At 46.9% G+C, this 16912-nt stretch overlaps 1 protein-coding gene across 6 annotated transcripts in view; it reads right to left on the minus strand.

Annotated features, from left to right (window-relative positions):
* Positions 1 to 16912, minus strand: part of OPA1 (OPA1 mitochondrial dynamin like GTPase) — a 428917-nt gene that overhangs the window by 244206 nt on the left and 167799 nt on the right. For all 6 annotated transcript variants that reach the window (XR_014970881.1, XR_014970880.1, XM_085635800.1 and 3 more), the window contains 4 exons: positions 12161 to 12225; positions 11493 to 11569; positions 4663 to 4828; positions 2803 to 2955 (listed from right to left, as the gene is read on the minus strand). Coding sequence is in view for 4 of the 6 variants with exons in the window: in XM_085635800.1 (XP_085491926.1) it covers positions 2803 to 2955; positions 4663 to 4828; positions 11493 to 11569; positions 12161 to 12225 (461 nt within the window). In the remaining 2 variants the exon portion in view is untranslated. The remainder of the gene's footprint in view (positions 1 to 2802; positions 2956 to 4662; positions 4829 to 11492; positions 11570 to 12160; positions 12226 to 16912) is intronic.

The following is a 16912-nucleotide window of genomic DNA, read 5'->3' on the forward strand; positions in this document are numbered from 1 at the left end:
TCCTCCTTAAAATCATGGAGAAAACAGTCAGACTGTTCAATGGTAACCGGCAAGTGGAACCTGGTCGCGGCCCGCTGCATTAGATTATGGAACCTCCCTATATCCTCTGGGGGCGAATCAGATGGTAGAGGGGTGGGTGGCGAATAGGGATTATATATGAATCCCAAGGATCTGCTGGATCTGGTAGTTCACGCTCTTCGACTTCTTCCTCAGAGGTTGAACCTTGAGCTTGACGCGGATCCTGTGGAGGATCAGGAAGTTGAGGTGTTGGGACTGGATCCTCAGGCACAGGCAAAGGGTCCGGAAGCGGCGCAGTTAGCGGAACCTGCGGAATGACTGGCTGCGGTGGAAAACGCTGTCTATAATCTGCAAGCATGGCTTGCAGGTCTTGAATCAGAGTTGAAGGCAGATGTGACATCTCGCTCTGACGAGGTTGTTTATAGTAAGGTTTATGATGCGGGACGATAATGTCCTCTTGATAGTAATGTTCTTGATAATTGTCCTCTTCCTCATCATCATCGTCATCTTGACATTTGATGTGCAGTTCAAAAGGATGGCGAGGAATTCCAAAGGGCCCTTCGTCCTCGTCATCCTCATAGTCATCATCATCACCCTGCACATATGTTTCCAGGAGATGTGAGGGAGTAAGCGGTGATATATCGCTATAGTCGTGCCTCTGAAAAGTCTTTAATTGAAAACTCCTGGTGGAAATAGGAGTGGAATGAGAGGGCGCCATTGTAGATGTCGTCGACGGAACAGGAAAATCTCATGACATCGTCGTCGACGGGCTGTCAGTGGATACTTTTGATGTCAACAGGCTTTTAGTGGCCATTGTCGACGGGGCTATCGTCGACGGGCTCGACACCGACGGAGCCTTCGTCGATGGGCTTGACACCGACGGGGTCTTCGTCGATGGGATCTTCGCCGACGGGCTCGACGTCGACAGGCTCTTCGCTGGCGGAATCGTCGCCGACGGGACCTTCGATGACGAGATCTTTGTCGACACTTCTCTCTTCGACGACGAAGGCCTCGTCGACAGCATAGTCGTCGACATGGTTTTCGACGCTGACTTCGTCGACGATGACTTCGTTGACGATCCCTCGACGACGGGCTTTTTTGATAGGATAGTAATAGGAAAGGTAATGGACGTCGTCGAGATGGTTTCCGTCAATGAAGGAGTAGAAGAAGTGACAGAAATAGTCGACTGAGAGAAAGCCAGAGACTTTGAAAGGCTTTTACTCACAGTTTTTGAGTCCTTGACAGCAGAATCCTGAGGAGAGTGCGCTGATTCAGAGGAAATGATGGAACTCCTCTGAACAGAATCAGAAGTAGAATGGGAAGATTTATGGCGTTTCTTCCCTTCACTGGAAGAGCTGTCATGCGATCTAGCTCTCTTGCTAGAAGTTGAGGCTCTGTCATCCTCCTCAGCCAAAGAGGATTTAAGCCACAATAGCACTCTCGCCTCCCTATCCCTAAGACTCTTGGTAGTGAAGGTGCGGCAAATTTTGCAATCTTTTGCCTCATGTTTGGGGTAGAGGCAGTAGATGCAATCCAAATGTTGATCATCAACATGGACTCTCTTCCTGGCGCAGGTTCTGCAGGACTTGAACAAGGCCTTCTTGTCAGACATGCTGAAGAAAGTTGAAAGCTGAGTGGCACTCAGGGAGACTCCCTCCCACACGACGTGCGGTGAAAATCTGAGGAGAACTGGCTCTGCTGAGAGGGTTCTAGAAGGGTGCTGATGTCTGATTGGTTGTTACCAAATTCTTGGTTCTTTTGCATAATGATGTAGATAGGCTGCTATGATCTAGGCTTTAGGCCTTTTCTTTGGGCCTACTACTACTACTAACACTTTTGGCACTACTTTTTATTTACTGGGGACTCCCGTCTCGGCGACGGGGAATGATTCAGGCATGTGAATCTATGAAAGATACCCCAATACTGGATAAGATTGCAAAGATTCGAGTAAAGGAGCCGGACCTACTGCTGAGACCTGAAAACCTGTCAAAGTGGAGTAGAAAAGTTCTGTGGCCACTTGTATGAGGTCTGATCGGAAATGGTTTGTGTCGCTACATGTATGAAGCCGTCCTCCCAGTAAACCATCTACAGTACAAGGGCTTCTCTGTTTACTCTTTGTTTGCCTGATGAAAGGCACATCTTCCAAACAGTGCACTTAGTAAACTTGGAACTTATTCAGACAAGAGACAGATTGTGAAATCTTACTATACATTCTTCTTTGAAAATTAAAATTTGAAGAGTGAACAAATACATTTGAAAAAATAACACTTTGTGCAGCAAGAAATAAAGGGACGACAAAAAGACGTCCATATACGTGACACCAAGGAAGCAAGACAAGAGTAATATTCAAAGAAAGTGTTTTCAGTTCTTATCCAGTAACACAAAGGGTAATGAGAGGGTGACAGAGTATGTGCTGATTAGTTACCAAGATACGACCTGATATTGCGAGATGAATTTGAGGTTGAGGTGGAGCTCGTGTATAAATGGCAGTGAAAAGGAAATAGCAACTTCCCATGATACATAGGAAGGGGAAAACCATGCACTACTCTCACTACTCCGGAACTGCGCATGTTTAACTGGGTAACACAGATAGAGGACCTCTACCTCTTACTAAACAATGTACCCGGACGTTGGTGGAATTTCTAACTTAAAGGGTAAGTTCTGGATGATTCAGTGCCATTTATCAAAAGTTAACCATAGAGAGCCGATGGCACCAGCGAGTAATGAGCTCTAACTTAATACATGGAACTGGAGAGGTCAGAAACCCCACAAACTCGTCTGTACCAGGCTGTCTTCAGCTTGTTCGTTCCACTTGTGACGTTTGATGCTTTCTTCCTTGACAGCTTGCTTCAGTTTGTCGAAAATGTCATCGTGTTCCTTGCCTTTCTGCTCGGTCATGAAACGAGAAAACTCCTCCTGCAGAGTGTCCCATGCGACCTATGCAGTCAATAAAAATATATTCAGTCACAAATGCTGCCCGTCAAAGAAACAGGAACAATATTCAATTTATTGCAACAAACAAAGGATTGGCTATTTACTCTGCTAAAACATTTCCAGATGGATTTACTAATCTGGGTCCCCCAAGGATGGCTCGAGCCCACGTGCAGTCACAAAATCCTCAAGAGGCTATTAAAATCACTCATCAATCAGGACTGCGGTTATTACATAATTTAATCACTTAATATCCATATGCTGCTCGGTTTTAGACTCCTTGTTCACACTGTACTCCCAAATGACCATCCACTCAACCCTGCCCGGCCCTCATCTTCTATGCATTGTGGTTCCATGTCCGGTCAGACACCAGACAGGATGCGGCAGCCACAGCTCGAGGTACAAAGAATCATGGCATTCACCACAGCAGCTCAAGAAATCAAACAGTGAGCACATTCACCACAGCAGGTCAAGAAATCAAACAGCGAGCACATTCACCACAGCAGCTCAAGAAATCAAACAGTGAGCACATTCACCAACAAGATTCTGCACGAGTGAACGTGACACGACTATTCAGCATAGATCGCAGAATGATACATACAGAGGCACAAGCAATGAGAGAAGGACATGTGGAGAAGAATTTGTGAAAACCTGTTCAGATTTTTCAGGACAGAAGGTAACAAGATCTGAACACTAACAACCAGGGAAGTGGCAAATCTACAAAGAGGAATAAGTGAGATGGATAAACCTGTTTTTAGAAAATTAGGAAAGGGGTAAAGTCTGAAAACTGAACTATCAATAATAAATCAATACATATAGAAAGAACATAGGAAGCCAGGAACTTCAACCTACAGAATGACTGCAGAAGAATTTAAAGCCCGTAGACTGCCCGCTCAGAAGCCTCTTTCCACAGACTTCCTGCCATCAGTAACTGCCAAATAATGCTTAACAGAAACACTGGCTCCCAAAATGCCCGCGCCCAGGAGCTCCTGCCCAGAGATTGACTCCCAGGTAGTTACTGCTCACAGAATGCCAGTTCATCAGTTACTGCCCACAGAATGCCAGTTCATCAGTTACTGCCCACAGAATGCCTGTACATCAGTTACTGCTCACAGAATGCCTGTACATCAGTTACTGCCCACAGAATGCCTGTACATCAGTTACTGTCCATGGAAAGAATTTTCCTTGTTGAGGGTCATCTTCCCTCTAGCTTTTCTGTATGTTCAAGCGAAAAGAAGTGGGTTGATGGTGTAGTGAGTGCAATGGGAAAGGAAAAAATTATGAAATACACGTACAAGAAGGGCTCTATTAAAAGAGGCCAAATGGGCACAAGCAGAAAAGTAAACCACACCACCAGCAAGTAGATGTCTCTATTTACCGCGTACACTGGTAGCCAAGAGTTTGAAGCACAGTTCGAATGCAGCGCTACAGACTACATTGATAAACATAATGCATGCTAAAGCTACGATTGCCACTGCCTCGTCAACACTCCACGTTCCCCCGAGGAATCGTTACATACAAGTGAGAGGTCTGCGCTCGTGTTAGAAGGGTGCTGCCAGTTGTGTAAAAGAATACAGAAAGGTAAATGACATTGGGAGTGTTGCGGTGGCCAACAGACTCACTACAGGGATGCATTAAAGATATAAATCAGATTCATTCTTGGGTGCATGTGATATGAATCAGATGAAAGAAAAATAAAACATTCAAGCCAACCTCGACTGCCTTGTGAGGAAGCTGCTTGTCCGTCCACTGCTTCAGCTTGATATCCACAGTGGTGTTAAAGGTCCCTGCATTCACGGTCTGCGCTGCTGGAAGGTAGATGTTCTCAATTACGTGAGTGGAGACGCGCTCCCACAGGGTTCTCTGAAGGATGGCCTCCCTGTGATCAGGAAAGAAGAACAGGCATCCTGTCCATCATTACAAGCAACTAAGAATTTAACACAGGGAATGAAACAAAAATCGGCAATACAAATACGAGAAACAGATTCAGCAATATATTCGTTCCTGCAGGTTACTGACATGGGTGGAGGAATCTGGGATTTTTGCGCCAGACAAAAGTTTGACGTACATTATAAAAGAATGTTTGTTAGACTTGGCATCTTTTGTCGTGTTTCCCTTGAGTTTTTGCTTTCTGACCTCCCGGTTTTGACTCTGTTTGTGCTGGCTTAGTGTTTCTAAACACTTTTCTCACTGCTGATCAGTGGTAAAGTGCAAGTGCTCCTGTGGTAAAATGTGTTATGGATGGGTGTTTCCATGATTAGCATATTTGATTTATGTGTCAGTCTCTAGTAAAGTGCACTGAGTGTGCCATGCCTGTAAATCAAATGCTGTTAGTGGGCTGCAACACTGGATTGTGCCACCCACACAAACATCCCGTAAATGTAACTCTGGCCTGCCACTGCAGAGCCTGTGTGCAGTCTGGTACTGCCATGTCGACTTGGCAATTACACCCACTTGCCAGGCCCTAACTTTCCCCTTTCTTACATGTCAGTCACCCCTAAAGAATGCCCAAGGTACCCTTTGTGGGGAGGGTGCAGTGTACGTGAAAGGTGGGACATACCCTGGTGTGTGTGGCATTTCCTGATAATGAATTACTGCCAATTTAGTTTTTCACTAATGCTAGGCTACTTGTTCCCATAGGACAGAATGGGGAGTTTATCACATCTTATAAATATAACTGGCCCTGGAAACTAGGTAGGAAAATAAAGTTTAGTATGCCTGAACTCAGAATCTAAAGATGCATCTTTTAGTGACGGTGATTTTTACATTCTGTGTTTGAAAATACCACTTGCCCAGCCATCCAGCAGGCCTCTGCTGGGTTTGTGGGTTGATTGTCTGGGTTTTGGATGACAGGGGCTGGGGAGCAGGAGTGGCTCCGGATAGTCTAGGTGGGCCAGGAAAAGGCTGAATAGACCTGGGCTGCATTTAGAGTAAGGGGAGGAGATTTCCTTGCACGTGAATGGGCCTGGTCTGCCTCGGACAATGCAGTCTCCACCTCCTGCCAGGAAGTCACACCAGGGAGGGCAGAACTGGTTCTGGCTGGGCACAAACACTCTCTGCATGAGAGAACAAAGGATTCTGGGCTATAAAGAGTGGAGCCCAAACCCCTGAACTTTAGAACTCTTTTGGACTAAGAAGACTGCCAAGAAGAAGAGCTGGAGAAGCTGTGGGGAGGAACTACCACTTTGCTGTGAACTTTGCTGTGTTGGCCTGCAGTGGCTGCTTCTGTCTTGTGCAGTAAAAGGACTGGACTGAACTTTCTGCAATGTACTTTTGTGAGTTTCTCCAAGGGCTTGAGGTAGAGCTTGCTCCCTGTTCAAGAAGTCTCAGGAACAGCAAAGATTTCAAGCTCTTCTGCCCTCAGCACTGAGAACTGTGAGTTTTGTGCTGCAACAGAAGAAAAAGCAACTCGACGCCGCTGCTGACTCAGTGTCCTCCTTGTACCGCAGAGGGCACCGCCGCAACGTGACAATGGTCTCACTGATGCCACCCACTGATGCCACCCGCTGATGCCGCCACTGAGCCGCTGTTGGCACCGCGACCTGTGAGCACCGCACTCCGCATCACCTCACTTCACGAAGCTGCTTTGGTATCCAAGACGACGACGCTTCACGCAGACAGACGCCGCTGCTGCTTGTACCGTCGTTTGAAGGCACCGCTCGTAAGGTTACACGACGCACCACCCTCATCCCGCACCGCAGCCTTGACCTACTGACGCAATTGACTCCAGTTCGTCATTCGACGACAGCGCTTCAGCAACAACGCCACCGCTGCTTGCACCGTGACCTGCCAGCACTGTAACGAGCGCCGCATTCACTTCGCACCGCGCCCCTGGTCTTACTGACGATGCCGTTAGACGCCGCCATCAAGCCGCTGCTCGCACCGCGACTCCGAGGGCACCGCACGCTGCACTTTCCACCACAGCACCAGATGCCTGCCGAAGCCAGCGTTCACAAATTCAACTGCGAGGAGTTTGATCTGCAACGCGTGTGACTTCAAGGGCTCGACGACTCCTGCACCGACCTCCGGAACGACGCCTGCAGACGCCGTGCTTTTGAGAGCTCAACGAGAGGTCACTGACGCTCTGCATCTCTAAAGGTACTGTTTTGCAGGTCTTCCCGACACCGTAGCTGGCCCACGACGCCGCGGTCAGCCAGAACTGTTTGGATTTGTTTGTTCACAACACCGTGATAGCCCCGGACGGAGCGATCGACATCAAGGAACTGTTTTTCAAGGTTATTTTGATAACTGAAGATTTCTGAATACTGTATTGTGGATTCATAACATTTTTGGTCTCGTCTTAAGTACATAAACATATTGGATATTTTTCTAAACTGGTGTGGTTTCCTTTTGAAGTGCTTACACTGTAATCCTGTAGCCTATGTGCAAATACTTTACACACTGCCTCCAAGATAAGCCTGACTGCTCGTACCAATCTACCAAGGGGATGAGCAGAGGTTATTTAAGGAGTGTAACTCCCTTATCCGGACTAGGAAGAAGGGTCCCTATTTGGACAAATGTGCCTACCTCTGCCAACTAGAGACCCCCATTTCTAACACTGTTCATATGACACAGTCAACAAAGGTTCTGAAAACTCACACCTTTAAAGTTTTAATAGGAACACAGTAAGATAATAACATGGTGCCTCATGTAAATGAACTATCTGGGATCCTAGGAAAGATTCGAGGCTGTCTTGCTGGCCTTCTCTAGTAGACGTTTCAAGTGCCTCATCCTCTTTCAGACTGCGTGCATATCCACAGAGTTCTTTATCAGGGCAGGCATTTGTTAATGTGTTTTTTGCTTTCCCTGTAAACATTTATTTTCAGTGGCTCCTCACTAGCCTAGCAGACCATTAAAAACCTTTATGGTCATGCCTTGGTTGAGCTTTAGAACACTTGGTTTGATGATTTCTAGGGATGCCTCCTCCTGTGCCTCTTTGTTGACCACCCACTAGATGCTTCGACCTAAGGCTTGAAAACGAAGGGGTGCTTGCGGGCTCAACCGCAGTAGTGAAACACCTCCGAGTTCAGCGATGTTTGCAGAACTGCTGCAGTACTGCTGATACAATGCCCTTCTGGGCATCTGCTCCCGATTCACTGGCTGCACAAGCGTGGCCTCCCACATGCGTGTTGAAATCATTTTAACATCTGGAAGAAGAAATCTCGATGATTTGGTGCCTGGGACAGTAGCAGCACTTAATGTTCAAACGTGCGAGGGTTTATTTTAAGCCTTTCTAGTCAAGGATGGATAATTCTAACTGCAGATTCTTCCCCTTTTGAGTCCACCCAGACACCAGTCTGGATCCGAAAGCATTTCAGCACTTGTCCTGAGCGCCCACATGTAGCACTAACACACTGTGGTGGCTTCATATCGCCACTGACCCCACCTAAGAGAATAGAAACGCATGGATACGCTTTGGCAAGAGGTTGTTACTTCGGCCAGTTTGCCTTTATGGTCTCTTCATGCCGTCTGGTTGCTGCAGAGATACTTATGCTTCCCGAATATGATAAGCTCTTGTCCGCTGTCCCTCAGGAGCTTAGAAATTGCAACCCAAAGGCGGTCCATGACTGGAAGGATGTGGCCAAGTAAGTATTGTCTGTGTTTTTTCATATAGCGTATTTTATTTGCATTTTGCTTATAATAAAGTATAACACAAACAAGAGAGAATCAATCATTGGCAATATGTTTTACATTTTCGGCAATACCAAATTACATCATGTTACACTGCAGAATAGTGGTTCGTCACAGTATTTAAACCCAAAATTCTGCACCTGCCTTCACCGCTCCGAACACTGGCTCAAACTCTATATTGTAATACTCATTCACCTTCTCACAGGCCCTGTCCTATATTTTGCAGATATCTGAGATTTTTGTTGACCTCCTTTCCTGTAGTCTGCAACAATTGAGCTACGCTTTCCATTTTTCAATATCTGTGAGCAATATCTCTAGTTGAGATTACCAGTTAAGCTTATTTAGTATATTTAAAAGGGGTATTTATGGGAAGAGGACAAATGTACAGTATGTGACCTCCGATAGGATAGCCACCAAATTTTGTCAATATTCTTGCAAAATGTGGTATCCTCCAGACTTGATGCCGGAAGTCCCCGATTTCCTCTATACATGTTGGACAAGCAGGTGCTGGTTCTCTCTCCATATGTGCAAAGAAACAATTGATGGATGGAATGCTGGACAATGCAAACATTCACCCCCAGCCACAAGGATCTGGGTTTAATCCATCATTCTTTTGCTCACCACACCACCCCAGTTTGGACCCAGCCATATGCAAATCAGTCTTGACCCTGTTCCTTGTGGAACAGTCCAGCCCGAACTGCCAAGCCAGGTCCTCCCTGGACAGGAAACAAGCATCCTGGGACCAGATTCAGAGCATCAGTAGCTTTGGGAGAAAGAAAACAACACACAATCATCTGTCCAGATAGACAAAAACACAGATTAAAGAAAGAAGCACCTGGGAGGCACGTGTGATGGAGGGCACACCTGAGCCGGAGCCTGTTGGAAACCGGGCAACCGGGTTAGCAGTCACCAGGTTTCCAAGCACAACGGTAGCTTGGCTCGAGCGGTAAGGAAGACAGGCACCGTGCTAAGCGTACGTCACACCCTCACAATAACCATGCGTTCATCCGTTCCAAAAACGACACTACACCGTAAAAATTATGAAAGAAGTTGTTAGTCTTTATCTTTTTCTCTTAGTTGCAGGTTTCATAAAAATAAATACAATACAATACAATAAGACTTTTCCTGGAATTAGCAGGTTAAATAAATAGTACCACAGTGGGGTTTCAATAAATAGGATCAGGTCATAAATAGGCAAGGAATAAATATAGGTGCAATAAATACAGAGGGCAAATAAATACTGTCAGACAATAAATACAACACCTTCAATAAATAATATAAGCAATCAATAACAATTGCAAATCAGATCACATTTATGAGGTAGTCTGGTTTCACTATGCCCAAGTACAGCTTGTGGTCATTTGGATGACATGGGGGGTGTCCCACCTAGATTGGTCAAGGCTGGGCCTGGACTGAGGTAGATTAAGGGTAACCTATGGATCTGGCTCCCCCACAATACACAACCCCTCACAGAGGTCACTACACCAGTCTCAGTTCACCCCTGGCACTCCCAGGCTGGTTCTAACACCCCTCTAGCCCCTAGAATGGTCTTTTAGGGCTCCACAGGGCTTCAGATGCCCTTTCTACCACTTACTGCCCTTTTCACAATGATCGGCTCCGCTTGGCGCCGGGTCGACGTCGCTGGACGGCTCCGGTTCGATGTCGCGTCGATCCGTTTCACTTGACGCCGTGTCGATGCCGTCTGGCGGTTCCGGATCGATGTCGCTGGGCGGCCTCGGTTCGATGTCGCGTCGATCTGCTTTACCTGACGCCGGGTCGATGCCGTGAGGCGGCTCCGGATCGATGTCGCTGGGCGGCCTCGGTTCTATGTCGTGTTCCGGCGTCACAGGGTCACGGTCTCCCCGCTTGCGGGTGTCTCCGGAGTGCGACCTCCACTCCCGACCTCCGTCGGCTCCACCTCGGGTTCCGGCGACTCCGGAGTGCGATCTCCACTCCCGACCTCCTGCGCGCTTCACCTTGGTTTCCGGCGACTCCGGAGGGCGGACTTCACTCCCCTGTCGACGCCTCACCTCGACCTCAGGTGACTTCCTACTCGACCTCCGGTGACTCTCCACGACCTCCGTCGGCGCCCTCTCTCGACCTCTGGCGGCTCCGGGTACGACGTCTGCTTTCTGTCAGCGCCGCTTCTCCACCTCGGGCTCCAGGTCTCCAGGCTACTCGACGTCAGGACTCCAGGAGGACACTGCTGTACAGGTCAGGAACTTGCTGTTCTTCCTTTGTAAGGCCTCTTTACAATATTTAGGTCCTTAAGATGGTTTTTCTCGTCTTGGTCCCACACAGGGCTCTAGGCTGGGCTTGGTCAGTAGGGACTAGCATCAAGGGTGGGTTTCTGGACCCCACTCCAAGCACTGGTTTCCACCCCTGCTGCCTCACTCCTTCCTCCTTCTGAATCTCTGTCCTCTCTCCTCTCTAGTCAAGTGCCAACTGTCAACCTGAGATGACTTCCCAACATTCTAAACTGCCTCCCTCTATCCCAGGGTTCTAGAATGTTGCAGAAGGTTCTAGAAATCTCTAGTGTGTTCTGGTGATGTCACAGGTGACAATGGGTGGCCACCATTTTGTGTCTCAGGCCCTCAGACAGAAGTTCCAGGGGTAGGGAAAATGGCTCCCTGACCCTGCATCAACACTAAAAAGTCTGGTGGTTCCCAAAAAGGAAAAATTACAACAGGGTTTGAGGCAAAAGTGGGACAAAATAAATAATGATGAGGAGGGACCACCCAAAGGGCTGACAGGTCTAACAGAGCCATACAGGTTTTTATGCTAAGACATGTCCATTGGATACAGTTTGCCTCAGTCTTGAAAAGGGCTAAGACCTATGAGTAACTTAATAATAGCAAATAATTAAGAGCATGCAAATCCATTTGTGTATTTCAGGGTTCGCAGATAATTACCAGTGTTTTGGTGTAACTTGGCTCAAACTGATAACCTCATCCAGGATTTCATTCTTGGCCTTTTCAAACAATTCATTCTGCGAGAATAGAAATCAGAAATTCATATACAGGTCTTACTTGAGAATTGCAATCCACTCATTTTTCGAAAAAAAGAAAATCAGAAATGTGATGGTGCATGGTGAAAGCCAAGTTTGTTGTATGCATCATTTTCATCACAGTCAGGACGGCCACAAACACCATAATTCCAAGGTTGGAGTTCTATAAACAACTCAGCATGAAGGTTCTTTACAGAGGAGAACGTATGAAATATGTTTCTGTGCAAACACAGCATCATTTCATAACTAAAACTATTATCGTCTTCCCACTCAAATGCAGTCATTTAAACTTGTGTTTTTCTTGGGTCAGAGGGGCTTTCTTTTAACAGGGTGGTCCACCTTGCTTTGTGCCTCTTACAGTTGTTTCTTTTGTGTTTAGGCCACCAGAATTCTTTTATCACAACCCAACCCCTCCCAATAAGTTAGCCAGTATGTACTTTTGCTTTTCACCTGCAGAGTAATGGAAAATTCTGCAGGTAGAAAAATAATGAAACTATATTTTGAACCTTTCCCATGTAACGTAAAAGAGCAGTAAAAAGAAGAAAACTGGACAAAGGAAGACAAGAATATTACCCGGTCGAGTTCTCGCAGTCGGGGATAGTTGTTCTTCCATTCAGTCTCCAGATTAAAACGCGTCGCTGGAAGAAAAGGACACAGAGTAACGGAACACGGTTGAAACAACATGGTCTTTAACCCACTGAAACGTTCATCAACCCGGTGTGCTTAACTGGCTCAGCACAATCAATGCAATAAAAACTGTAACACACACAGAGACCTCTGAAACTAAGAATGAAAGAGAAACGCTGGAGTGAGCCACAACCCTGTCAACGACCCAGGGATAACGGGCCTTACAAGTGGGGACAAACCTAAAATAGTTTCCCTTATACGTAAAGAAAAGGGCAAATATAATGAGCACAGCCTGGATTAATCACAGATTGGTACTCTGCTTCAAAACAAAATACAGGAGCATAAAAGTCACCAAAAACAGACAACTGTTTGCAAAGTGTTCCTGTAGTTACAGACATCTTGAGAAAAACTGTTATTGGCTTAAATATCAGTGCCCGAGCAAAGGAACAAGACCGTTGTAATAAAGTACATCCACAGAGACAAAATAATGATGATTCCTGTTGTAGGCTCTTCAAGATGGCTAGATTTGCTCAAACCTGCAGATAACACCTCACCCACCTAACAGGATACGACTCCCAGCAGTCCAGCTCTCTTCTGAGCTCTTCATTCCACAGCTACCCCAAGCTTCTCAAACACGGGAACATTCTACTGCTTGGGTAAAAGGCAAGATACTACAGCCACTGGTGTTCCCAGACCCTAGAGCTCTTCCAACCAAGCCATGCCTGGCTCTTCCATTTCTACGATGCAAATCTGGTCCAAAGACACATGTACTAGAGCTCTGAAATTCTGCACATCACAGCGGCCTTCTTCTCTGATCCTCACATCTTCTCATCATGTCTTCTCATACTGTAACCCCTTCTCCGTTTCATCTCTTGCCTCATACATATCTTCTACCTTGTCTTACCTACTTCAACTACTTTTTTAAAAATATATATTTATATTGGTTTTCACTTTAATCGAAGTCACATACATATTCCAATCGACAGTTTTACAAATTATACAGCATATTAACACCATTGGGGAAAAAACATCAATTACAATCATGGTAAAGTCATGTGTCGCTCTCCAGTGCGTTGCAATTCCATTTCTACTGATGGGGAAACGCATACGTCACCTTGGTAGGAGTTTCACTTGCCCCACTTCCTGTCCCATTTCTTAGGACACCCTCTTGCTTTAAACACTTCTTTTTCTGCTATCATTCATTTATCATATTCTCGTACCCATACTCTGAGTGAAGGTCTGTCCGCTACCCCCCACTTCCATGCAATCTCACGTTTAATTAGAGTGTATCCCAGTGTTGCCAGTTGTTCTACCTCTGTTAGGTCAGTTTGTTCCCACATGTTAAGGAGCCCTAAACTTGGTGTAAGGGTGAGTTCCTTCCCCAGGGCATCACAAATGTTACCTGTGGCCCCCTCCCATAACGGCCTTATCCCCGGGCAGTCCCAGATCATATGATAAAAAGTTGCATCTTGTTGGCAGCCCCGAAGGCATATCGTACTTGTCCTTGAGCCTATTCTCGCTAGAGTTAGTCGGTCATATAAGATCTATGTAGGATTTTAAGTTGAATAAGCCGGTATCGAAGGGTAATGGCGGCCTCACGGGGGGACATTAGTGCCACTTGATACTCTTCGTTGTCAATGGGCACAAGGTCCACCTGCCACTTCTCCCGAAGTTTATGGAACGCATCGGTTAGGTTGTTGCATAGTTTTTTGTATGTTAACGATATGGCTTTGGAGAGCAACGGTCCGTCGAGTAGTCTATCCTCCAGGGGGGACGATTCTGGCACATCCGCCATGTCAGAAAGAGCAGTGGTGAGGGCGTGCCGGATTTGTAGGTATCTAAATGCCTCCCCTTGAGCCATGTCATATTTTTCTCTTAAGTCTTCAAATTTGAGGAGTGCACCTTTCTTCAGCAGGTCTCCAATAGTAGAAATCCCGATAGTATCCCACTTATCGAACCCTGGTTGATGACACAACAGTCCTAATTTTTGGGTGAACCACAGTGGGGTGACTTTGGTAAGGACATTTGACCAGCCAAGACGGGAGTTTGCCTGGTGCCATATGCCACCTGTGTGGGCTGTGGGGCCGAGATATTGTCCTTTCCGAGCCTTAGAGTACAGTGCCCCCCAAGTATCCCACGCTTCCCATTTGGTATTTATTCAACATGTAGGCTGGATCGATCGGGGAGCGATAGATCCAATGATTCATTACCATCAGCTGCAAAGCTCAATAACAGTCTAATGTCCGGGAGGGCTAGGTCTCCGTTGTACCACCCCTTGGTTAACTTGTTTATCGCTATGCGCGGGGCTCCTCCGTCTCACAGCAGCGTCCGAACTTCACTCTCCACCCCTGAGAAGTATGTATCTGGGACCTTGTGAGGACAGTTTAGAAGAATATAGAGGAATCGTGGCAGGGCCAGCATCTTAAAAAGAGCCGCTCGACCCACTAGAGACAGGGGCAGAGACCACCAGTACTTAACATCCGTACATAGTCGGGCAAGAGGAGCAGCCAGATTACGATCATAAAAGAGTTGGGAGTCTGGGGTTATAAAACACCCAAGTATCGAAAACCCTCTGTGGTCACCTCTACCTTACATCCCGGGGGGAGCCGGGGAACCTGGCCCTTGAGGACAAAGAGTATCGACTTGCTCCAATTTATAGCATAGCCGGAATATTTTCCGGAGTTTGTGATTGTATTTAATACCCCATGTAGGGATCTATAGAGGGAGGTGAGATAAAGTAATATGTCATCAGCATAAAGCAATATTCGGTCATCATGCCCTTCCGCCCACTTCAACCCTCTCACCATGAAGTCTCATCTGACCCAGGAAGCTAGCGGTTCCAACATCAAGGAGAAGATTAGGGGTGTAAAGAGGAAACCCCTGTCTAGTGCCCCTTTTCAGTGAGAAGAATCGAGACGTGTAATTGTTTACTCGAACTTGCCCACAAATGTCTGTATATAGCAGCCTCATCCAACCCATGAACTTCGGACCAAAGCCCATACGTCTCAGAACTTCGAATAGATATGGCCATTCGATAGAATCGAACGCCATTGAAGCATCAAGGGATAGGACCACTGTGTCTTCCTCAATACTCACGGCGTGCGAGCACATTGTGAAGACGTCGGATATTAAGCGCCATATTTCTCCCTGGCATAAAGGCATATCGATCTGGGTGGACTAACGATGAAATAACTGTGACTAAGCATAAGGCCAGTACTTTCGCTAGGATCTTCGCTTCCGCATTGATCACAGATATAGGTCAGTAAGAGGCACAGTTGTCAGCGGGTTTCCCCGGCTTTCAGATCACAACGATGGATGCTAGTCGCTGATCCTCTGGTAGGATCCCCTTCTCATAGCTCTCATCATACATGGCCTACAAATGAGGCGCCGCCTGGGTAGTAACCGCTTTCAGGAATTCTATGGGGATCCCATTAGGCCCCATTGCTTTCCCCGATTGAGTTCTACTCATAGCCTGCTGGATATCGAGGTCTGTCAAGTCCTCGTCTAGAGCCTCTCTTTCCCTATCAGAGAGTGTCGGTAGGTCACTATCCGAGAGGAACAGTCGGGAGTCTTCCGCCGTGTATGTGGTGGATGAGGTGTATATTTGTTCCAGGTGGTCCGCGAATGCATCTGCCATGTCTTTTGGGTGTGTAATCTGTGACCCATCCCTAAGTGTCAACCTAGGCACCCATCTCTCTCCCTGTTCACTCTTCTCCAACCAGGCTAGATATTTACTCGCCCTGTCTCCCAGTTCATACAACCTATGTTTAGTGTGGAGGAGTTTGTCAATCATCTGTTCACTAACCAGGATCTTATACTCCTTTTGTTTAAGCATCAGGCGATGCCTGACCTCCTCCGAGGGGGTATTGATACTTGCGTCTTCTAAGATTTGGAGCTCACCTTCCAAGTGGGCTATATGCTGCTGCCTCTTTTTGGTATATCCTACCTTAAGAGGCAGGGCTTGACCTTTCACCACCACCTTAAAGGCCTCCCATACTATCTGTGCCGAGTCTATGGATCCTACATTTTCTTTGAAGTAGTTGGTGGTCTAGGTGAGTAGTTCCTCCTTAATATCAGGGATCGTCAGTAACCAGGGGCTGAGAATTATCGCGGCACGTAGCGGACGCCCAAAATTTGTAAATTCCACCCTCACTGGGGAATGGTCTGAAATGTCTCTCAGAGCGTGGAGATTGCGGAAATGACCGATGGATGCCGAATGTGTTAGAAAATAGTTGATGCGGGATGAACTCTTGTGAGCATTGGAGTAATATGTATATTGAATTCCATCCAGTTGAAGTGTACGCCACACGTCAGCGAGACCCATGGCCGCAGTGAACTCCTTCATATGTGTGTGGGGTCGGCACAGTGGTCGTTGTGGAGATCTATCCCTCTGATCGTACATAGTCGTATTAAAGTCCCCTCCCATTATCAGGGTGCCCATGGGAAGGTCAGCTAGTATCTTCCCCAGGTCGCAAGTGCCTCTTTACCCAGTACCGGTGGGAGGTACACCGAAACCACGTTGAGCACCCATCCCTCCAATTGCGCATCCAGGACCGAAAACCTGCCCCGGGGGTCTGCCCATGTGTGCGTCAATGTGAGTGCCAGGTTCTTTTTGACCAGGATACCCGTCCCACGGGACCAAGATGTATAGTCAGCATGTATCAGTAGTTTGTAACAGACACAAGTATGGCTTCAAAG

The sequence above is a fragment of the Triturus cristatus genome, chromosome 11 (assembly GCF_964204655.1).
Source record: "Triturus cristatus chromosome 11, aTriCri1.1, whole genome shotgun sequence".
Classification (NCBI taxonomy): domain Eukaryota; kingdom Metazoa; phylum Chordata; class Amphibia; order Caudata; family Salamandridae; genus Triturus; species Triturus cristatus.